Genomic DNA, 24,988 nt, shown 5'->3' with positions numbered 1-24,988 from the left:
GCTATATTACGGTAACATGTTATAAATGTTAATGCGTCTATAATAAGGCAAAACAGAGCAGATTTACAAGCCTGTTTTCTTTATTTTGCAGTGTGCAATGTTTCGTTCCCCTGCAGACCAGTTTGAGCAATATATCATCGCAAGTTCTTGCCTCGATAGGGTTATCAAAAACCCATTCATCGTCGTGTCCGAATCGAAACAATCTGAAGCTTTGTCAAGTTCCTACAGCATCTACTTTTTGCTGTTTTTAACTATGTTTATTCTACAAGAAGTTTCATTTTTTTTGTGTGTGTGTCCTTGTCCAGAACACTGTCACTTCATAATCAACATGAAACACAAACATTTGACAGTTTGACACCGGAGAGAAATTCAAATGTAACACCACTTCCCATGAAAAATAACGACACGCCATATATTAAACTCTCTTTTTTTCCCCCCGTGGCTTTTCGAGGTGACGAAGTAAGATGTATTCTTTGTGACATTCCAGAAGGTGCAATAACAATAGCCTTGCTCTGAGAACCACTAAATCTTGCCCTCTTTTTACATAATCGCTGTGAGCTAAGTGAGAGCCACATAAACAGAACTTTATGTTTCCCAAACTGCTACTTTACAAAAAAAGGCATAAAGGTTTAAGGAGTTCTGGTCTGGAGGGCCTTGGGTACGTCTAGACCGCCCGTAGCTTCACTAACAACACTGCCTGACACGCTGACCCCCCTCGCCACGGCGTCCAAGGCTCCTTTGCGGCATTAAGTGGGTCGCAAAAGCCACTGTAGCTGCGTGTACAGGCCTGCCTTAGTCATTTAGCAGCTTTATGAGCTGTGGGAAATGAGTTGCGGCTCCCAGTTAATGATAAAACAATCTGTTTTCAGCTGTGTGGAACAAAATGAAGACGGTGCGAAAGCCAGGAACATGAGGCTCAGACCAGAGGGACAGTTTATCATTGAAAAAGGGCAAACATTTAGGAAACGATCCACTGTACTGGTTGTGTTGTGAAGTAGATCACTATCCTTTAGCAAGACAATACATGACTATACAAAAAAAAAATACAAAAGATCATCCATGGCTGTACGTGACCAAAAATAAAGTCCTTGATATCGTAGCAGAGGCTTCCAAGCTGTTCCTAGAAGCAAAATAACCTGATACTACCTTACATCATTGTAACGGATTGCTAAAATGTTTACCATTTTCCTGACAGTTGACATTTGTAGGCTTTCTAGCCAAGAGGAGGGATGGACATGGTTAGACTTGAGAGCTTGTTTTCTAAACAGCCGTGGTGCTGGGAGCCACTGCAGGCAGCGCTACAAGACAGACAGTAGGCCTGGACTGTTTTAATGCTTCGTGCTCTGTTGTAGCCTAGCTTATCTCTGGCTCTGTGGTGGTCTGGGGGAGTCTCTCCCACTGACGGGGCCCAACCATCGGAAAAGCCTTTATGGATATGGTAAAGGAGCTGTTACTGTCGATTAGCACCTCACTCTATAACACAGGGCACCTTGAGACCGATGCCAGCAAATGTGCTAACGCCTTCTTATCGCCAAAACAACAGTCGAATCAAATATTATTTGTCACATGCGCTGGTAAAATAGTAACACAAGAGGAATAAAATAAAATGCACAAGAATGGAACTAGGGAGTACCAGATCAATGTGCTAAGGTACGAGGTACAGTATTTGAGGTAGATATGTACATGAAGGCAGGGTAAAGTGTCTAGGCATCAGGATAGATAATAATAAGGTATTTGAGGTAGATATGTACATGAAGGCAGGGTAAAGTGTCTAGGCATCAGGATAGATAATAATAAGGTATTTGAGGTAGATATGTACATGAAGGCAGGGTAAAGTGTCTAGGCATCAGGATAGATAATAATAAGGTATTTGAGGGAGATATGTACATGAAGGCAGGGTAAAGTGACTAGGCATCAGGATAAATGATAATAAGGTATTTGAGGTAGATATGTACATGAAGGCAGGGTAAAGTGACTAGGCATCAGGATAGATAATAATAAGGTATTTGAGGTAGATATGTACATGAAGGCAGGGTAAAGTGTCTAGGCATCAGGATAGATAATAATAAGGTATTTGAGGGAGATACTGTATGTACATGAAGGCAGGGTAAAGTGACTAGGCATCAGGATAGATAATAATAAGGTATTTGAGGGAGATACTGTATGTACATGAAGGCAGGGTAAAGTGACTAGGCATCAGGATAGATACTAATAAGGTATTTGAGGGAGATACTGTATGTACATGAAGGCAGGGTAAAGTGACTAGGCATCAGGATAGATAATAATAAGGTATTTGAGGGAGATACTGTATGTACATGAAGGCAGGGTAAAGTGACTAGGCATCAGGATAGATAATAATAAGGTATTTGAGGGAGATACTGTATGTACATGAAGGCAGGGTAAAGTGACTAGGCATCAGGATAGATAATAATAAGGTATTTGAGGGAGATACTGTATGTACATGAAGGCAGGGTAAAGTGACTAGGCATCAGGATAGATAATAATAAGAGTAAAATAAAGAACAGAGTAGCAGCAGCAGATGATGAGTGTAAAAGTGTGTGAGTATGCGTGTGTAATGTGTATGTATGTGCATCTGTGTTGTCAGGATGTGTGTGCGTGTTGTGTGTGTGTGTGTGTGTGTGCGTTTGTAGTGTATTTGAATGTTGTGTGGGTTTCCTGTGGGAGTGTCAATGTAGTGTGTGTGAGTTCATGTGAACATGGTGTGTTTATACAGTCTAGTGAGTGTGTGTAGGGTCAGTGCAAGAGGGAGTCAGTGCAGATAGATCCATATTAATATGCTCTCTGAAACCTGGGGTATTAATTCACACAATGCCCAGGACTTTTATGGGTTGTGTAAATTGAGGTTGCATATAATTTTGAATAGACAGCATACATATGGAATATAACTCTGTCTCATTGCCCCAGCTTCAACCTAAATGTAGTGGGTTGTTTGTATGGTTCAGTGGCTTGAGAAAGTATTCACACCCCTAGACTTATCCCACATTTTGTTGTGCTACATAGTAGAATTAAAATAGATTTAACTGACATTTTCTTGTCGACGATCTACACAAACTGCTCTGTAATGTCCAAGTGGAAGAAAAATGTGAACGTTTGTAAAAAATTATGAAAAATAAAACACTAATATATCTTGATTAGATAAGTATTAAACCCCCTGATTCAATACATGTTCGAATCACCGTTGGCAGCGATCACAGCTGTGAGTCTTTCTGGGTAAGTCTTTAAGAGCTTTCCACATCTAGATTCTGCAACATTTGCCCATTATTCTTTTCAAAATTCTTCAAGCTCTGTCAAATTTGTTGTTGATCATTGCTAGACAACCATTTTCAGGTCTTGCCAGATTTAAGTCAAAACTGTAACTCGGTCACTCAGGAACATTCACTATCTTTTTGTTAACCAACTCTAGTGCTGATTTAGCCTTGTGTTTTAGGTTAATGTCCTGCTGAAAGGTGAATGAATCTCCCAGTGTCTGCTGGAAAGCAGACTGAACCATGTTTTCCACTAGGATTTTGCCTGTGCATAGCTCCATTCCGTTTCTTTTTTATCCTGAAAAATCCCCTGCCCTTAACGATTAATAGCATACCCATAACATGATGAAGCCACCATTCTAAGCTTGAAAATATGGGGTATGGTACTCAGTAATGTGCTGTAGTGGATTTCCCCCGAACAACGTAGGCCATTGACAAAAAAAGGCTGTAACACAACAAAATGTGGAAGAAGTCAAAGGGGTGTGAATACATTCTGAAGGCACAGTAAGTCCCTATGATACAATGAGTGAGACACTGAGACGATACGAATTAGGAGAGAAACTCAGGCTGAACTCACAGTTAACCTCTATAACCTTTACCCTCATGGCTAGCTACCAGGCATTTATCAAATCGCAACGCAATGCCCCTCACTCTGTCTTGTCTCCCCCCCATATAGTGCACTACTTTTGACCAGAGCCCCATGGGAGTCACACTCTATCCAACCAGTCTACTGCCAGGACCCACAAGTCCCCTCTGTGTTTCTCTCTCTTTCTGTCAGGATGCTGTTGTGTTGATTATGTTATCCTATTCCAAGGACTTAATTAGTCTTGTGTACACAACCTGAAACCAAACCAACCATCCCCAACCCAAATCATTGCATATAAAACTTGTGCCCAAAGTAATTTGGCAAGTACTGTAGAGCCCATACACCCCTTTCTGTCCATCAAAGGCTCCTAGGCTCAACATTTTCACATGTTGAAAATCGTGCCCACTGGTGAAGACTTCTAGAGATTTGCCGTTTTCTTTTGTTTACAAAACTCCCTAAAATCTATCTGATTTAGGTTCTTGTGCAGTAAGGAAAATAAGGATTTCCAAATTTCCAAATCCGATTGGTTGCTATTTTTTTAATGCATTTTGGCAAATTCAGATGATCCAATTTAATTTACTAATCTAATAAGATTATATCCTTCCCAAATCATGTAAGGAAAGAGGTAAATATCTGACATTTTCAGGAACTAGTGTAGAAAATTCACTTTCAGAATTTTCTCAATTTTATTTGCCACACTACATCTCTCTTCCATTTACAGGGTCCATTTAACAGACATAAAAAAATGTAATGCATAAACAAAAAATCCAAATCAAGTTTCTTTGACATTATTAAATTGTCACTATATTTAATAATAATAATAATACATGGGACTTGTATATGACTCGTTTCAAGAAACTAGGCGTATGACACGCGTCACTACTTCACAGGACAGGCATTTTAATTTTTTAATCAAAATGCGTTTTTTGGCAGAAATGCCTTATGTGAACTTTTATGTGCCTTAACAACAAACCTTTATTCCATCTGTAAATACAAATAAAATTGTTAAATTACGAGCCGTATTGGTTTAGCCACGGAAAAAGTTAGGAACCTTCCTGTGATTGGCTGAGATAATGGATGGGCTGGACATGCCGGGGGATGAGTTCGGATTGGTCTGCCATGTAGCACGCTTCTGTCTATAACAAAGGGCTACTCAGTATGTGCAGGTAATCCTTTCTAATTCAGCTTTTTTAAAAGATATTGCGAATAACTGTGTTGCTCTCCACCTTCTGGAGGACAGAGTTTTGAAATCAGTGGAATGCCCGGTGGAAACAGAGTATGATAGCTAAGGAGATGGAAAAAATTCTGGTGTTTGATTGCAAATATGCGGAGGGAGTCGAAAAAAGAACACACAGACGGCTGTTGTATAAAGCACCCGTCTCCGTGTTACCTCTTCAAACTAAGGCCAGGCCACTATGGCATCTGTGACAGAAAGGGAGAAGCATTCATCCATGTAAGAGAGTCTAGCTAGCTACATTTTCAGATATTATAAGTTTCTTATTTTGTCAAAGTCATTTTCATTGCCAGTTAAAGCATTCTGTTAGCTAGCTAGCTAATGTTAGCTGGCTCGATAGCTAACGTTACATTTATAATCTGTGTAGTATTATTATTAGTTTCTCAGAGCCATTTGCATTGCTAGTTATAGCCTAATGTTAGCTAGCTAGCTAACATTGAACCTAGTTTTTTTAGCTATCTGCAGATTCATGCAGGGTAGTAACATTATGAGTTGGGATTATGGATCATTGTTTAGTTAGCTAGCTACATGTCTAAACAAAAGATTCCACTATGCAAGATACCTTTTCACTGTACCGTTTACACATTCTGTATCCTGTGCATGTGACAAATAAACTTTGATTTTATTTGGCAGTGTGTGTTTACCAGAGACGGTAATGTGAAGAACAACATGACCTACACCAAAGTCAAATTAGAATATAAAGTTAGGCCAATGAGACAGTGTTCAAGTTCTAAAATTCTCTGTGAGAATCCCCTGGTTTTATTTCGTTAAGCTATTTTTTGTAATTAGCTTGCCGTTAACTTGTAAAGAACGATCTTGTTGTGAGTTTATTTTCCTGTAATAATAAATACAAATTAGCGAAAGTTAAGATGTTTTCAGATATATGATGTGGACATTATTTGAACTGGCTAGCCAGCTAATTTAATGTTAACTAGCTAACAAGCTAGAAACAAACCAAAACATTGCTATATACAAAATGTATTTTTAAACGGATGGGTTTATTGGTGTTAAAATACACCAGTTATGCTATTTTGGACCACCAGGCTGCTGATGTCATGCATGTGAATCCTTAAAGAGATAGGTGGGGCTAAGGCTTAAGAGCATGGGAAGGACGCTGAATGGGTGACAAAGAAGAGCTCTCCAGTAAATGTACCAGAACATTCAAGGCCCATTTTCTCAAAAGTGGGGTTACAAGTTTAACATCTGTCAAAGCAGAATTACTTTGCCATTGTTCCTCAACTGCAATGTATAATATACCCTTTTCTAGCTCTGAGCCTCTACTTTTATACAATGTAAAACAACAAAAAAACACAATTTAAATTTTGCTACATAAGACTGAATCGCTTTTACAATTGGGGAGAGTTGGGGCTTTAGGAGTGACTGACAGATGGTGAGTAATGTCTCAGAGTAACGGATGGCTGGGGGGAGTTCCAGAGCCTAGGAGCAATCCTGAAGAAGGCCCTGTTGCCAAAGCTCTGGAGCTTGAACCTGTGAATGGAAAGGTGGCCTGCCATGGAGGAATGGGGTGTGCTTGTAGGTTTCACTTATTACTGTTATGTAACAACTCGAACCTGAATCATTGTACATGATTTCTGTGAAGGACAAGCACAAGGGAGCCAGTGCATATTGGAATGCCTGGAGAGATCCTACATAAAATCCGCTAGTACAATTATGTAAACAAAACGATCATGAGAAAAGTACAGACACTGTAGCACTGTTTATTAAAATCAAAATATCAATCAGACAATACTTTTTTCTCTCTTTGGACTGAAGGATTTTAGGGCAGATTTTAGGGCAGATTGTGAAATACTTAATACAAACTATTAAGTCAAAGCTATTTATTTATGTTTTAGTAAGTTTTAGTACCGCAAAATATAGATCATGTACATGGACAGTAACATTTAGCGTAACTTGAATCAGGTTAAAGATTCAAAGGTTTATAAAGCCTAGACAAAGGTGAAACATTTATAAATGGAAAAAAGCCTGAAAAAGTCCAACTAAATCTAAACATGTGACGGCCAAAATTGTTCTGTTCCTTTTGGGAAATATGGCCTTACATTCATTCTTATGTGATTGGAATAATTTATCCCAATCTATTTATAGAAATCTCAGACATCAATTCAAGGTCTTCAACAGTCTGCATCATGTACTAAACGAAACACATCCTCGGCAACAAGCTACTATCACTTCACAGGCAATGACAGATGGGTAAAACGTCAAAAATAAGAGCCAATTTCACAAGAAGAAGAAGTTAATATAACCAAGAAGCAATTAATTTTTGATATCCTGCCTTATAAACATGAACTTACTCAAAACATGAAAAGAGGGACGGAGAAAGTGTTTGCTTTGAATTTTAGCTCTCCTCTCCGAACAGCCGGAGGGATCTTGTCCAACAGAAATGTTGACTTTTCTCTTTTTGATTTGGGTACTGTGATGTGGAAGGTTTGTTTGTTATTACAATCAAGACTCTGAAAATGAATTTGTAGAGTTGGTCTAGACAAGGATTATTTGGCTATCTTATATGACCATATTCCAGTGGCAACACACTGATGAATATCAAAAATGGGAAACAATTGGTGTTTTTACCCGGTCCGAACACTAGATTAAGAACAGTAATAGTCTATTAATACATCCTATCATTTTCACTATGTATATTAATCAACGTATAATTGAATTATAGGCTATCATTGTAATAACCATATTTGACTGTTTTGCTTCCTTCTGTTGAGCTCAGGTTACTTAGCATCATTCATGTGAATTCATCGAGAGTGAAAATAAATATTTTGCAGCCGTGATTGTGTAGGGATGTATATTTTCACAAATCCTCGAGTTACAAGGAGCTCTCTTATGTCAAAGCAGGCCCTCAAATTACCCCAATTAATTATGTGTATCTGGACGTTTGGGAGAGGAAACACGCATTCATCCAAGACATGGGAATGCGGAAAGAGAACCAAACAACCAAACAAATTGAACTCTGCTCGGAGGAGTAGGACCCCCAGTACCAGGGCAGTTTTCCGAGGATTTGAGCTTGTGATTCTGTCAAACATGGGAAAGTTTCCACTGGGTTTCAATCCAAGTAGGAATGTGGCCGATAATGGCTGAGTAATCCTTCCAGCATTGCCGTTTCAATCTTCCTAGCCCTAGAACACAAAGGAATACCAACCCATGGGAGGTGGGTGGTTAAATCCAAACATTCGGGAGTATCTCTCTCTCTTCCAGCACATTTCAGACATAGGTGGAATTGGTTTGCCTCAAGATAGCCAAAAATAAATAATACATTTGGTATGTCTGCAATCTCAAAGTTTGAGAATATGGTAGGGGTTTCTCATGACATAATAATAACTACTATATACCCTCACTGCCAGAGGCAGCTAAACATCTATCAGAACTGCTGCCTCTTCTAATCAAATAAATGGCCATTTAATGACAGCGATTGTTACATTCAGTCCATGTTTATCTTCCCCCGCTAACATCCCGCTAAAGAGGCGAAAGTTTATAAATTCTCTAGTCATCCAGGGTCACCCTCACAAAACCAAAAAACCTATATAAGCTCCCAAGTCAAACCCAAGCCCCCCTTTATTTTCTACGTGTACATCACACAACGAGCCACACTGTTACATCAGGTCTAAATTATGAGGCACTTCTTTGCCTCATCTCACAGTGTGGGGTGAGACTGGACCATGTATCATCTGTGGCTGTGTGGGTCTGGACTCTGGACAGGGGGCTTTGATATCCAGCATCTGTGCTGACAGCGGTAGTCATCGTGCCCCGGGGTAGTACGGGGCGGAAGGGGGGGGCGGCACAGGGGGTCAATGGCATGGAGGCCGCAGAGGCAGTGGCTCGGAACAGCCCCTTTTTTCCTCAGTTACGGTGCATGCTGAACAACAGTGGAATGAAAACAAAGCGTCAGGAAGAGGTACAGTAGCCCTCACCAGATGGAACTGCTTTGGTCTGACCTCAGCTCATAGCAGTGTAGCGAAGGGAGAATGGATGCTAACGACTGCTGAGGCAGTGTGTCTCTTTCATAGATTCAAATGTCTATAATAATTTTTAAAAAGTCACAAATCTTAAGAATATATCCCAATGTTTCTGCAATGTTATAGCTAGTTTCACATCCTAACCAACAACTCAGAGGTCAAGTCTTGTAAAGTAATAACACTGACTAATTCATCCCACTTTCCTTTGGCTAACCTACAATCTACATGTCAACATGGAGAGAATGCAGTTCCCTTCAAGCAAAACCCCACCCTTGGAGCTGTGGAAGCTCATAGTCATATCATATGGAAGATCCCCAGGCAGACCAGACCAGACCTGCACAGTAGAGCTCTGTTTGAACACTGTAACATCATCATAACCCAGCGTGGTCCTCTCCAGCCTCTTACAGCTCTGTCTCCTCTGAGGGCCCAGAGCAGAGCGGCAGACACACAGAGGATACGCAGCACAATGTCGCCATATCCCCGGCCTTTCATCTGGCTGGATCTCTGTTTATTTTTGCTTTCTGAGACTGAAGTGCAGAAGAAGTGTGTATACACATGGTGACAACCAGGGAGAGATTAGATGATCGAAACCAGCGCACCCCAAAGACAAGTAGGGTAGGTGCATTATCCCCAGGCTGAGCTGAAGGATAAGGGATGCGTAGGGATCCTTTCCGCTAGACCAGTGGTCTCCAACAGGTCAATTGCGAGATATCACTATCTTTCAGCCCAACTCTGAGTAGCCTAGCTTGCCAAACAATTCTGAAAGTACATGCAATTTTCACGTGTTCCTCTGCAAACTGTCATAAACAAATCTCACAAGTATTATACACCGCAAGCACCCAGCTTCTTTCTAATTAACGCAAATTTGACATTATCCCACCCCTGATTAGCCACTATTGGCTTAAAAAGCCAACGCTTACCTGGCAGAAGTATATCATTTGTTATTTTGCAAACCTTGAAATGAGCAGCAGTACCGAACCGTCGTTAGACCTGCACATTAGAAAGCACATTCCTCACACACGAGATGCACAATTAAAGGGCCAGATGTGCAATTAAAGGGGGATTACACTCAAAAATCTAAATGTGTTAGTTTTCTTCCAGACTTAAATAAAAACGGGTCTCCTGATGTGATTTAAGCTTTGGCATGGACTCAGAACATCAAATTTCGTTGTTTCTGTATGAACAATTGTAATTTTGAGTGTGAAAATAAAACTGAGAAGTATAATTTGGGAAAATATCAAACATAATTTGGGAGAAAAAAAATCCCGGGGAGGAGTTGCAGGGGAGAGGAGAAGAAAATAATGTGCCTATTTGAAAGCTAGAAAAAAATGAGTAGCTCAGTATTTTATTTTGTATTTTTTACATAAGTAGCTTTCATGCTAGAAAAGGTTAGAGACCCCTGCACTAGACTCCGGTTACCATATTATTGTATGCTATAGAATATAATACTCCAACATTATTATGTAATATTTGAGAGTCCTATTTTTGAATGCTTTAGATTCCCCTTAAATTGAGAACACGTGACTCGCAGTAGTCCCCTTCAATATAACATTATTGAAATGTCCTGAATAGTAAAAAAAGAAAAGAAATGGTGAAATAAAGTTAAACAAAACTAAATTATCAGGCAGATTGACACGATGACAAACACTACTATATGTTAAGAAGTTTGAGAACTTAATGCATAATGTTTCAAGCTCGGGGAATGAGCTCTGAGGGGTAACAGAGGCAGATCCCACCTGACCTTCTACAGTATAAACCACCATTAGTCAGACTGAATCCCATCCCATGCTCCTCCAGTCTATCCATGCACAGCCCCTCCAGACCTGCTGAGGATTAACCCCCACAACCCCAGCCTGCAGCTCCCCCTGGCAGATACGTCCACTCATACAAACATCTGCACCCATTTATGACTTAACAGGCTTAGAGCTCCATTCGTTTTCCAGCTGCAGACGTGTGTTCTGGGGCTGTCTCGTTGAGTGACTCTCTGGTGGTGGTCTGCATCAGTCTGGTAGTTTCTGAATGTCTACCCTCGACTACTGTTACACCTCTTGTTGAAACTATCCGTTTATCCCTGAAACACTTACAGTTTTATAGTACAAGAGGTCAGTCTTATCCTGACCCAACAAAGCCTGCCAGGGCTCTATCATAAGGGTGATTGAGACTAAATTGAGTACAGTTCTTCTCTTTAAAAAGTTGGGGTGTAATGCAGATTGACCTTTGACTCCTATTTTAAGCAGAGGTCTAATATGATGTGATAAGGGGAGAAAGGGGGAATGGGGCAAGCACACTATCTCCAGTTGACTCTGCCAGCCACAGCCCTGGTATTGTGTGGAATGTGAGAAGCCTGGCTTGGGTCCCAGACAAGGCAAACACAGTGCTCTACAAGGTTAAGATGTTCTCCAGAGCTGTCAATATAATGTGTGTGTGTGTGTGTGTGTGTGAGGGGTGTGGATGAGGTGTCACGCCAATCACAGCTCTAAACTGATAAAGCAGGACCCAAACACGTCCCACACATAAGACAAAACCACCCACAGCACTGGAAGGAGTTGTGAGTGGCCTACCATATTGCACAGTTTCAAACCGCATGTTAATATATCATAAGATATGGACCACAAACAATTCTTCATCAAGCAACTTTTCCCTAAGCCCTACCCGCACCAAAGACATGGAATAAATAAATTAGTGAGGTCATTGCAAATAGTTCTCATGGAAGTCTGATGTACTATATGACAACAACGGCACAAGAACAGAGTAAGAGAAGGAAAACTCGGCTATTCATCATTTACAGATCCAACTCTGGCTGTGAGGGAGTGAAAATGTTTATCTGTTGCCCAATATCTCCCACACTCTTTCCCTCTCTCCCCACCTTCACTTGCTTGTCTTCGTTCGGTTTCCCACACGGCGGGCGCTTTTATGACTTGATATTTATCTGCTGTTCTGTTCATTTATTCAAAGCCTCTCCGCTTCAACTGAAACTATTCCATTGCTCTCTTTCATCCCCAATTGTGATGTTTTGATTTGTAATCATGGAAAAGTTTAAGAAGCTGAACTCTCAGATAAGGTGAAATGGTGTCCTTTGGGACTTTGGCAAGCGGCCTCAGTGCTGACAGACAAAGGCAGCCACTCACAATGGAACATCTGTAGGACACAACCTCTAAGGAGATTAGAGCTCAATGGCAGTGTATGGGGATGCTTCAGGAATTTACCCCGACTCCTCGGAGTCAGCCTTATCTCTCAGATGAATAATTGTCAGATGGAAGAGAATTCCGATGGATTTTGTAGACGATGAAACTCTACAGTGAACTTAAAGATTGGCTGAACCCAAAAAGAAATACAAAGAAACAACGTCTCGACGGTCTCTTTCGTTTCTGCCACATGCCAGAAAACAGAAATAGAAAGCATAGACCTGCATGTTTTTTTTCTGTGATAGCTGTCCCTCGAAGAACAAAAGCTGTATACATGTATATAAAGGCAGACTCTTGTAGGGCCTGATGGAATTCTACAGGACTGAAATGAACCAGAACGGGCTACCCGGTGGATAAGTTCTGAGAAAGATGACAGAAACTTAACAAGGTAGAAAAATGATGACATGAGTTATAGCCTATGACATATATAAATAATGGAAACCAGTGATACGCCATTCTTATCACAGCTGGATTCCAAATTCAGTATTGATATGTTGCAGTAAACTGTGATAGCAGAATTTATTTGACCACTGACCGAACAATCACATTTATAGTATTGTATAGTATTCCAATTCCACAATATAAAAATGGGATCTTTTATTTGGATCAAAATCACTCACCCGTGCAATAGAAAGGCATTTGCCAGGGCATTAGACTATGGACTACGTTCGACAATGCTCGCAAGCTACAGTATTACTTCTAAACACAAGCACAACGACTTCCACTTGCTTGCCCAAAACAACATTATTTATGTTAATTCCTTTCACAGGTATGTGATACTTAACCCTTATTCAAAACAAGGTCAAATGCCACTAACTGTTTTAAACTATTAGTTACCTGATATACAGTATAGGCCTATATGGTAAAATGATCCATATCACCTGAGTGACATGCTGCAGCACACTCACGTTAAAACTTCTTCAAGCTAGGGTCTATTTTTCTCCACTTCCTCCACTTTAAACTGCCTGTTACTCAGGCCCAGAAGCCAGGATGTGCATATAATTGGTACCATTGGATAGAAAACACTTTGAAGTTTGCAGAAATGTTACAATAATGTATGAGACTATAACATAATTGAAATGGTAGGAGAAAATCAAAAGAAAAACCAACCACAACTTTTTTGGAGAGAGCCCATGCTCTTCCAATGGAAAGCTATGGGTCATATGTAATTCCAGCTCCCAGATTACAATTCCTATGGCTTCCATTAGATGTCAACAGTCTTCGTTCAAGGTTTCAGGCTTGTTTCTTCCCAAACGAGGAAGAATTTTGAGTTTTGGTACTGGGAGTCAGAGTTGGAAATCAGTCTGTGCGCGTGCGACGAAGGGGACGCGCACTTGTATATTTTGCTTTTCTATTGAACATACTGCTTTCCATATGAAGTATTATAGTTGAATTAGGATTAAAGGATTAAATATAAACATATTTTGACTTGTTTTAACAAAGTTTAGCGGTAGCTTTTTTGGATTCCTTTCTCTGCATGTTGAACAAGTGGATTACTCAAATCGATGGAGCCAAATAAACTGACTTTTTGGGATATAAAGAAGGATTCTATCTAACAAAACGACCATGCATGTTGTAGCTGGGACCCTTTGGATTGCAAATCAGAGGAAGATTTTCAAAAATTAAGTGAACATTTAATCGCTATTTGTGATTTTACGAAGCCTGTTCTGGTTGAATATCATTTTGAAGCGGGGCACCGTCCTCAAACAATCGCAAGCAAGCCTATTGTAAATCAGACAATGTAGTTAGATTAACAATCATTTAAGCTTTTAACCGATATAAGACACATATGTACCTAGATGTTTAATATGCATCATTTTATGATTATTTATTTGAATTGCGCGCCCTCCAATTTCTCCGGAAGTTGTCGACAAGTGTCCCGCTGACTGGACGCCTAGCCCTTAATTTATAATACCTGTGGTACTCCCAGGAAGAAAAAATTATTCCATTATTAAGAATGGAATATACTCAGAAGGAAGGAAACCCAAACATAATGCAGTATATTCTCAATTCATTCAACACAAACTAGTGAGTGCAGAGCACTAAGTGACATGTCTTGAGGGTTATATAACAAAAGCCTGACACACCTTACCAAATACAAAAATAATACAGCAATTAAAGCTAGATAAATCCTGCACAAAGTGCCCACCAGAGAGTGATTCATTAAAATGAATGCAGGAAGTTTAACCACATGTACCCATGATGCCTCTCAGAGAGCCTCTCCAGACCGTGGGTAACATTACAGAGAAATTAACTCCACCATTAATTTCGGTTGCATAACTGTAGTATAAAGTTAAGGACTTTTCTGCCCAATATCAAAAGTTCTAACAGGTTCGAGGCTGACGACCACAACGAAATATGATTCCTGGAAAAAGAGTTTGAAACTAAGTGCGCTGCCATATTGACTGTGACAAACATACTAAATGCCCCTTTCCTGGAAACCAAGAACATTAACCATGTTGGCCTCAGTGTCCACATCCATGTGGAAATACTGTGGCAGTGCCGTAATGGACTTCCTTATTCCCTTGACATGTAGAGAAGAAAGCTCTGTTCTCTTTTCACCTTCTCTGCTAGTGCAAGGGAGGCAAAGATTAATTTATGGAAGCAGTAGCAGAATAGAACAACGCGTTCTGCTATTTTTGTGGTCTTACAAGTTTTGTGCTGGACAGGAAGGAAGCGCTTCTCAGTCTGTTGCATGTCCACTAAATCTATGCATCATCCGATTGTTAGTTTTGGCCCGCATTATCAGCAAAAATGTACTTTGATACAGAGGAAGTCACCCCTAAAATAGCTTGGTCTTTCCTTGGCTCTTTAGGCATGCTGTGTGGCCTTCTAGTAGCATTACAAATATAAATATTCAGCCTTTCGCTGTATTAACCACGTTGTACATCCATTAACCCTTGTGTTTACACTACCCAGCATGGCCATGTTCAGTTTAAAGGCACAGCAATGGGAATTTCACAGGGATAGCACTGCGGACACACTGATTTCTGTCTCTCTTTTTTACTCCAACAGCTTATTCTGGCAATGCCTCTCCCTGGTTTGAAAACCCTTTCTACTGTCTGCACTAAAGTCAAAGTGTGAAGATCTATCACTTTCACTCGCTAGAAGCAGAAGGTTTTTTTTGGCTCCTCAAAATGGACCTTCGTCCAAGTTCCAATGACTTGAGTTGTCCTTTAAATATTGAGGACGTAGAAAGGGGATCTTGAGTGTATCTCTCCTGTAGGTGATTTATACCTTTCAAACGTTGAATGCATTTGGAAGTGATCAGGTGAGTGATACAAAACATCTCACCCCAAGTCATTTTAACTATGATTTAATGTTTTTGTTTTTTTAAAGGCAAACTTAATGATCTTTCCTCTACAACTGACCATGCACACTTCCCCAAGCCCTGCAGCAATTGCCTGGAGTGGGGATGCATTATTAAGTGGCTCGTTTCCAGCGACAAATACCCAAAGATCACAGACAATCTGATCCAATTCCCCCTTCTTTACAGGTCTGCTGGATAAGTAATATTCAGACAAACAGAAGCCACCTTTGACTGGGCAGGAATGTTATCAGTGCCTGCTCTTCCCTGGGCCAAGCAGAATTTCACAGTGGGAATGATCGGGACAGCCTAATGCTTCCCAAACAGCTGCTTGCTGCATCTACCCCCAACAGTTAAGCGCCCATGCATGGGAGTGTGTGTGGTATCCTTTGTTGATTCTTTCACCAGAGTGGCTGGTGTAGCATTAGGGACAGCTCTCCTCTCGACAAGCAGCCAAGGCTTACGTGATTAAGATAGATAGACTGGCTGGGACACTTCATCTTCTGTCCAATGAAAAATGTTAACTGCATCCGGATGTTCCTGCACGTCCATAATTAGGCGGAATTATCGCTCTGTGCTTCAGGGCTGTCTCGTGAAGCGTCTCTTCTAATTCTTCTTGTGTTGGCGTCAACTGGTTACTGTAACTTCTCCTGTCTATCAACTTTATCGTTGACAAGATTATTGAATGTTGTTCTTTCCGAATAATAAAGACGTGCTGGATGCATGTTTTTTTCCCCCTTCTTTTCCCCCCCTCCCTTCATTTTCTCGCTTCAGATGAAAAATGTCAGAGGTCTGCAGAGAACGCAAATGTGTCAGCGAAGAAACATGGTGGTATTAGTGGTGATGGCAGATGCTTTCGCAACACTCACATTTTTACATTTGTGGAAAACTTATGCCAGCGGTCTCATTAGTCTAGAATTCAGTACTGTTTCTATAGTATGCTGTATAGTGTGTTGAGGTCCACTGAACAAAGATAAAGACCAGTGAGATTCAATTTCAGTCGGATTTAAACTCACTCTTTTCTACACAGGATGGCCTGACAGTAGGCCTACACTGTAAAAAAAAAAAAAAAAAGAAGCCAATTTAACCAATTGCTTTTAATCAGCATTATTCTGTGACTTGAGCGGACTTCAAAAGGACAAGAATTTGAGCTAATGTATTAAAGTGTGTTTACTCAACAAACTCAGCTCAAATTGAGTGAACATTCAATTCAACATGAGAATATACAGTGCCTTTGGAAAGTATTCAGACCCCATGACTTTTTCCACATTTTGTTACGTTACAGTCTTCTTCTAAAATGGATTAAATCAATAAAAAGCCTCCGCAATCTACATACAATATCTAATAATGACAAAGTGAAAACAGGTTTTTAGAAATTTTTTTAAAAGTATTAACAATAAAAAGCAGAAATACCTTATTTACATACAGTAAGTGTTCAGACCATTTGCTTTGAGACTCGAAATTGAGCTCAGGTGTGCCCTGTTTCCATTGATCATCCTTGAGATGTTTAAACAACTTGATTGGAGAACACCTGTGGTAAATTCAATTGATTGGACATGATTTGGAAAGGCACACACCTGTCTATATAAGGTCCCACATTTGATAGTGAATGTCAGAGCAAAAGCCAAGCCATGAGGTCAAAGGAATTGTCCGTAGAGCTCTGAGACAGGATTGTGTCGAGGCACAGATCTGGGGAAGGGTACCAAACATTTTCTGCAGCATTGAAGGTCCCCAAGAACACAGTGGCCTCCATCATTCTTAAATGGAAGGAGTTTGGAACCACCAAGACTCTTCCTAGAGCTGGCTGCCCGGCCAAACAGAGAAGTCGGGGGAGAAGGGCTTTGGTCGGGGAGGTGACCAAGAACCCAATGGTCACTCCGACAGAGCTCTACAGTTCCTCTGTGGAGATAGGAGAACCTTCCAGGAGGACAACCATCTCTGTAGCAATCAGGCCTTTATCGTAGAGTGGCCATATGGAAGCCACTCCTCAGTAAAAGGCACATGACAGCCTGCTTGGAGTTTGCCAAAAGGCACCTAAAGGACTCTCAGACCATGAGAAACAAGATATTCTGGTCTGATGAATTCAAGATTGAACTCTTTGGCCTGAATGCCAAGCGTCACGTCTGGAGGAAACCTGGCACCATCCCTACGGTGAAGCATGGCTCTGGCAGCATCATGCTGTGGGGATGTTTTTCAGTGGCAGGGACTGGGAGACTAGTCAGGATCGAGGGAAAGATGAACGGAGCAATGTACATAGAGATCCTTGATGAAAACCTGCTCAAGAGTGCACAGGACCTCAGACTGGGGCAAAAGTTCACCTTTCAACAGGACAACGACCCTAAGCACACAGCCAAGACAACGCTGGAGTGGCTTCGGGATAAGTCTCTGAATGTCCTTGAGTGGCCCAGCCAGAGCCCAGACTTGAACCTAATCGAACATCTCTGGAGAGACTTGAAAACAGAGAGGATCTGCGGAGAAGAATGGGAGAAACTCCCCAAATACAGGTGTGCCAGCTTGTAGCATCATACCCAAAGGTGCTTCAACAAAGTACTGAGTAAAGGGTCTGAATATTTATATAAATGTAATATTTAAAAACATTTTTGTTGTTGTAAATTAGCAAACATTTCTGAAAACCTGTTTTTGCTTTGTCATTATGGGGTATTGTGTGTAGATTGATGAGGGGAAACAACTATTTAATCCATTTTAAAATAAGGCTGTAATGTAACAAAATGTGGAAAAGGTCAAGGGGTCTGAATACTTTCCAACAGCACTGTATGTTCTTTCAGTTATATGCCCAAATGTTGAGCAAACTCACAATCCTATTACAGCTGGTGGCCTTACAATTGTATTTTGAATCAACACACTTCTCTTACAATGTGTAGACGTGGTACTAAAATGTGTGATGTGATTTTTCTCCACTGAACAATATTTTGCGTGCCAGTAAGTTTTTCTTCATTTAGGTCAATAATCATTTACAACCCGCAGCTTATTTCAAGTTTAAAAGCAGTTTTTAACCATTGATGCATAGTGATACGTGCTGTTTCTGAGCAAAAGCCCAACATTTCTTTGGGAATTGATATGAACATACCCGTATCTTTGTGCTTTACTAGAGTGAAATTGTAAATAATGATTTGTTCTCAACTGACTTGCCCAGTTAAATAAAGGTTAAATAATAACAAATACAAAAATACAGCATACAGTAAGAAGGAATAACATATCTGCTACTTTCCTAACTACAAACTCAACCAACAGTTCATTGGAATGTAAGTTTGAGTCATTTATAAAGAACGACTATTTTCTCACAACCTGAGGAGTGAAAAGATAACCTTTCAGAGCTAGATGTAACGCAGTAAAACTGTTGAGAACCTTTCCCAAATAGCTTTTAAGAGGGTACACTAACTACTAATAAGCAGAGGGCACAGCATGCTAACGGGTATTGATGACGTTCTGTTAAATTAATCCCACAATTCCAGTGTAATCTCAAATTCACTGTGCATTATGTGAAATGATTTGTTCACTTTTGTGCCAACATTTTACAGACAAAAATAAACTATTATGTGTTTAAGCAATTCATCATAGATTGGCCTTACTAATCTCATTGGAAAGTCACAATATTGTGAAAAGTACAGCAGAGCTGCTTTTCCGAATTTAGAGTTTGTTTATTTGATTCATGTATTCATTTCAGAGAGACAATCTGTCTTTTCAGAGACAGGGTTCAAGTCTCAAAGCTAAGAAAAGCAATTCAGTTGCCAAGTGGTATCAGTGATGACCTCACAATTCATTAACGTCACAGTGAAACCGTATTTGTGATCTTAAACACCTAACTGGCTTTACAAACAAATCATTATTCAGACATAGGCAAAAGAACATGACACCTCACCATGAAAAGACTCATTCATTATTTGCAATATCTAATACAAAGCAGGTTTTCATTTGTTGGAGGAAAGGACGTGATGGCGCAACCTGGTCTCAGAGCATTTCGTATTATTCTGTATGTAAATCCAAGTTGGTAAGTTTTGTATGTATTCATTTGTGGATGTCCATCCACCATTATGTATGATATGTTACGATTTACAATTTGTATTACACAGTACCAGTCAAAAGTTTGGATGTACCTACTCATTCAAGGGTTTTTCTTTATGTTGACTATTTTCTACATTGTAGAATAATAGTGAAGACATAAACTATGAAATAACACATGTGGAATCATGTAGTAACCAAAAAAGTGTTCGACAAATCAAAATATATTTTAGATTCTTCCAAGTAGCCACCCTTTGCCTTGATGACAGCTTTGCAGACTCTTGGCATTCTCTCAACCAGTTTCACCTGGAATTATTGAAGGAGTATATTCTGGCCACTTGTTGGCTGCATTCCCTTCACTCTGAGGTCCAACTCATCCCAAACCATTTCAATGGACACATTTCCACCGGTCTAATGGCCATTGCTCATGTTTCTTGGTCCATTCAAGTCTCTTCTTCTTATTGGTGTCTTTAGTAGTGGTTTCTTTGCACCAATTCAACCACGAAGGCCTGATTCACACAGTCTACTCTGAAAAGTTGATGTTGAGTTGTGTCTGTTACTTGAACTCTGTGAAGCATTTATTTGGGCTGCAATTTCTGAGGCTGTTAACTCTAATGAATTTATCCTCTGCAGTAGAGTTACCTCTGGGTCTTCTTTTCCTGTTGAGGTCCTCATGAGAGCCAATTTCATCATAGCGCTTGATGGTTTTTGCGACTGAAATTTTCCGTATTGACTGACCATGTCTTAAAGTAATGATGGACTGTCGTTTGTCTTTGCTTATTTGAGCTGTTCTTGCCATAATATGGACTTGGTCTTTTACCAGATAGGGTTATCTTCTGTATATCACCCCTACCTTGTCATAACACAAATGACTGGCTCAAAAGCGTTAAGAAGGAAAGAAATTCCACAAATGAGCTTATAACAAGGCACACCTGTTAATTTAAGTGCATTCCAGTTGACTACCTCATGAAGCTGGTTGAGAGAATGCCAAGAGTGTGCAAAGTTGTCATCAAGGCAAAGCGTGGCTACTTTGAAGAATCTCAAATATAGCATATTATTTTATTTCTTTAACACTTTTTTGGTTACTACATGATTCCACGTGTTATTCATAGTTTTGATGTCTTCACCATTATTCTGCAATGTAGAAAATAGTAAAAATAAAGAAAAACCCTTGAATGAGTAGGTGTGCAAACTATTGACTGATACTGTACGCTACTTATTTGCTAAATGTACAATATCTTGCGAATTTTCAAAACGTACAATATGTTGGAATTTGCTAATCTTATGATGTGTTACACATTCTAGGTAGCGTTAGCTAGGGTAGGGTTAGGGTTACGGTTAAGATTAGGGTTAAGTTTAGGTGAAGGGTTAGCTAACATGCTAAGTAGTTGAAAAGTAGCTAAAAAAAATAGTAAGTAGCTGAAAAGTTGCAAATGACCTAAAATACTGAAGTTGTCTGTAATGAGATTTGAACTCGCAACCTTTGGGTTGCTGGACAATTGTATTATACACCAACCCATCCACACCTACCAACCAGCCTCCTTTCATTTTTGCCTTAAGTAACCATCTGTCTTAGTTAACTCTCCCAAACATAACATATCATACTAAATTAAATTCACAGATTTACGTTCAGAGTAATACAAAACGCTCTGAGACCAGGCTGGACATAGTCATATGCACCACAGACGTCTCTTAAACCCCTAATAGATGGTAAATTAGCAACACTCAATTTGAAATGTATGCCGCTTATTTTCCTTGCCTACACTTCTTGGCAAGCCTAATGAGAAGTATATTTGCTTGTTGATTGCTTTCCCAGTTGTATTCACTGAGCACTGCGTTGCAAAATTTCCCGCGATACTGTACCTTACCCAGTTGTAACATCATATTAGCTTTAACCTCTATTCAAATCTTGAAACTGCCCTTGCCTGTTGAGAATCCAAAAGCATCCAGAGCTTTGAAATAAAAATGGATACACAATTTTGCACGGCAAAAGATACAGAAGGGAAAATTGAAGATGCATTCCCAATAACAAGTAAATATCCCCTTTTATAAAATAAAATAAAAAATGGTTTAATGTCTTTCCTATTAGTAAATCCTGTCCATCAATCAATATAATGCACTTTGAAAATATCTGATTATGCCATTATGTTGTTGTTTTTTCTATTCTAATGCTACAGTCTCGACTAATGAGAAGTCCTGGGTAGCAGCACATAGAGGGGGCATTCTTCCCTCGCACTCTCACAGGGGTCTTTATTGGTTTCCTGTCATTAAAGAGACAGCACACTGGAGAACTCTGGGTGACTAACACAATACTACCACCACTTTGTGACGGACGCAGCGCGGAACGTAACTGGACGTCTTTGGAATTTGCTCAGGGAGCACAGAGATTTTCGGAGAAGTACTGAGTACTGATCTTACACAAATAGATTGATGGTTGATATAGGCAGTTCTGTAATTTTTTTAATTAAACAAGTTCTCATTTACAATGAATGTAATGAAGCAGCTTTGTGGATTTCAATTATATATGGATGTTGGTTATTTGTCGGTATGTGACAGTCGCACAAAGGATTTTAACCAGATTAATAGGACCCTCGTTCAGTATCGTGGGCTTCTGTATGAGATTTGCTCACAAAGTTTTACATTTGTCATAATGATTGTTCATCAATGCAAGATCCGCTACCAAGATCTTAAAAACATTAATAAAAGACTCGTAGAACACAGCTCCAGCCAATATGAACACGGATGTATCCCCGACAATGCAGTAAGGACACGAATTAAGACAACCTCAGGAGAACTCAAATTGAAAGCCGGAGAACGTCATTCTCAAACACACATCGCTGTTAAAGGTGTCACGAAACACCAGAAGAAAAAAAATCTGAAAGTAAACATAAATGAACACCTGTGTTCATCCAAAGTTGTTGACAGTGTGACCACTTCTCGCTTACCTTCTGCAGCCACTGAGTGTAGTTCTCCATGACGAGCTCCAGGTGTTGGATCTTCTGGGAAGCGAAGTCCTGTTCCAGGGGTGGAGCGTCTCTCTGCAGCGCATTGGCGCTGTTAAACTGGGTCGCGGCTTTCCCTTGTCGGCACGAATTCCCTCCGCTGCCGTCGCCCTCAGGTAGGATAAAGGTGTAGGTGCACTGTCCATGCTGCACTCTGTGGTATCTCCGATTACTGCTGCTACTACTACCACTACTACTTTCACTACTAGTACTACTACTGCTACCCGTGATGCCACCTGTGCTACCCTGTCCTGTGCTGCTGGCGCTGCCATCTGCCCCTTTTCTCTGCTCCACCCCGCCACAGCTTACTGCCACCAGCAGGGCTGCCAAGGAAAGCAAGCGGCCGGAAAACTTGTTCCACAACATCATATCAGCCTGGGGGGAAAGGTTGAAAAGTAAAGTCCTTGTATCGTTGATTTCTGGATTTTCTTCCGTTTAGCGGTCTTGGGCCAGTATTCCCTTTGGTTGGAGTAGAATCAGAGCGCTGTAAGGATCCCAGTCGATGTAGAACATGTGCCTTCCATCCCCATGCTGGACCTCCTACTGTGAGAAGGTCTGGAGGGCATCGCCGGTGTGCTCACACACACGTACACACACGTGCGTGTAATGGGTTTCTGGAGTGCTATAAGTCCGGTCACAAGTCAGCCAGAAGTCAGTCGTTCAGGGCTCACCACATACACGTGTTGTACCGCGACAGCTTGTGTGTTTATTTAGAGGATCCTTGTTTACACTGTATCAACGCAGCATGTGCATGTATGTCTACATGTGTTGAATTTGAGTGTCAGTGCATACAGATAGTGTCGTCAGACCTCCTCTTGTGTCTCTGCTCTGCTCTTCCTCCTCCGTCTCTGCTCTGGTTTCCCTCTGTGACTAAACGACTGGAGTGAGGCTCACTAAAGAACAGCACCAGGCTTCCAGCACACTCTGAGCCTGCCCCTCACAGAGACTGAAGAGGAATGTGTGTGTATGGACGAGTCTCTCTCGCTCTGTGTGTGTGTGTGTGTGTGTGTAAGGCAGAAAGGGACCCCAGTACAGAGGATGTGCTCAGACTGCGAGGATCGGTTTACAAGCTCTGTGACCTGAGGCTTGTGTGGTAGCCCTGCCCCTGTAAACACTAAGCCTGTTCCCATCTCCCCTGCACTACAGTAAACAACAGGCAGCACAGGATTCTCACTGTCCATCACTCAACTATATAACACAGGCGTTCACAATGCTGATCACACATGTAGAAGGTTGTATTTCCCTGTTTTTTAGTAAATGTAGTTTTATCCCATTTAGGTGGTAATAGAATTCAACGTTTACATACTTTATCATATTAAATGAAGTGATATATCATATCTAATGTTCTTTTCTCCTCCCACCAAAAATAGCCACAACATGGTGCAAAACCCTGCGAAAGCTGTCAAAATTCCAATCTGGGAGAGCGCTCTGTGTTTTCAGGAAAACAAAACCGAAATCCAAGAGTGAGTAGATAGAGGAGGAATGTCTTCATCGGCAGCCAGCGAGGGAAGCCAAGGGAATACTGTGGTGAAAGGCCCAGGGTCAAAAGGTCAAGTCCCTATTATGGACAGTGCCCTGACATCCCTAGGATTCAGGGCAGGCTATCAACAGATACAAATGACCAGGTCCTCATCACTTCACTGTGGTCCAAACCACCCCCATGTGTGTGTGAGATGTGTGTGTACTCTGTCATAGTGGGGGCACAGAATGGGAGAGGAAGGGTGTGTGAATTTCTGCATTGAGGAGACCCAAGATAACAAATCCCCAGAATAACCAAGACTACCAAAGACACAAAGCATGTGCAAACATTTCTGGGAAATCTGGGTACTGTTGACGTACTTTGCTGGCGACTGTTACAAAGTCCAAACGAAGCAAAGAGTCATTGAATGTATTAAATCAAAACTACTTGCACTGCCATGAACATTCGCTTAAATGCCATGCTGTCAAATAAGATATACTATCATACAGTCTGCTGTATACATAGCAGGGTTGAAGGCAGTCAGTTCAGGAAGTAAACTGAAATTCCAATTCAATGATTGAAAAAGGGGCATCTATTTTCAACGACCTCTCAATAAATTGAAAAGAAGAAGCCATTTATGTGAGCAACAAAACATTTTGGGGGGGCGATTTTAAGTTCCTGAATTGACTGACGTCAATTTAAATTGAGCTCAACCCTGATACATACGTAGGCATACATCTAAACTCTAATCTAATCAAATCTACTCACATGCTTCGTAAACAACAGGTGTAGACTAATAGTGAAATGTTTACTTATGGGTCCTTCCCAACAACACAAGAGAGAGAAAAATATAAATAATAAAACTAATATTAACACAAGGAATAAATACACAATGAGTACCATAACTTGGCCTTTTGTCCTTTATTCAGATTACAACCTCTCACTTTCTGTT

General features: G+C 40.5%; 1 protein-coding gene across 2 annotated transcripts in view; it reads right to left on the bottom strand.

Moving 5' to 3' along the window:
* LOC110487626 (angiopoietin-1) overlaps positions 1–24,935 on the bottom strand; it is a 62,698-nt gene extending 37,763 nt beyond the window's left edge. For both annotated transcript variants that reach the window (XM_036970922.2, XM_036970923.2), the window contains exon 1: positions 22,521–24,935. In XM_036970922.2, coding sequence (XP_036826817.1) covers positions 22,521–22,946 — 426 coding nt within the window. In that variant the 5' untranslated portion in view covers positions 22,947–24,935. The remainder of the gene's footprint in view (positions 1–22,520) is intronic.
* Positions 24,936–24,988: the final 53 nt, after the last annotated feature.

Source organism: Oncorhynchus mykiss, chromosome 30, assembly GCF_057628025.1.
Source record: "Oncorhynchus mykiss isolate SJ-2025 chromosome 30, ASM5762802v1, whole genome shotgun sequence".
Lineage (NCBI taxonomy): Eukaryota > Metazoa > Chordata > Actinopteri > Salmoniformes > Salmonidae > Oncorhynchus > Oncorhynchus mykiss.
The sequence above is the reverse complement of the archived record's forward strand: the minus strand, read 5'-3'. Positions and strand labels throughout refer to the sequence as shown.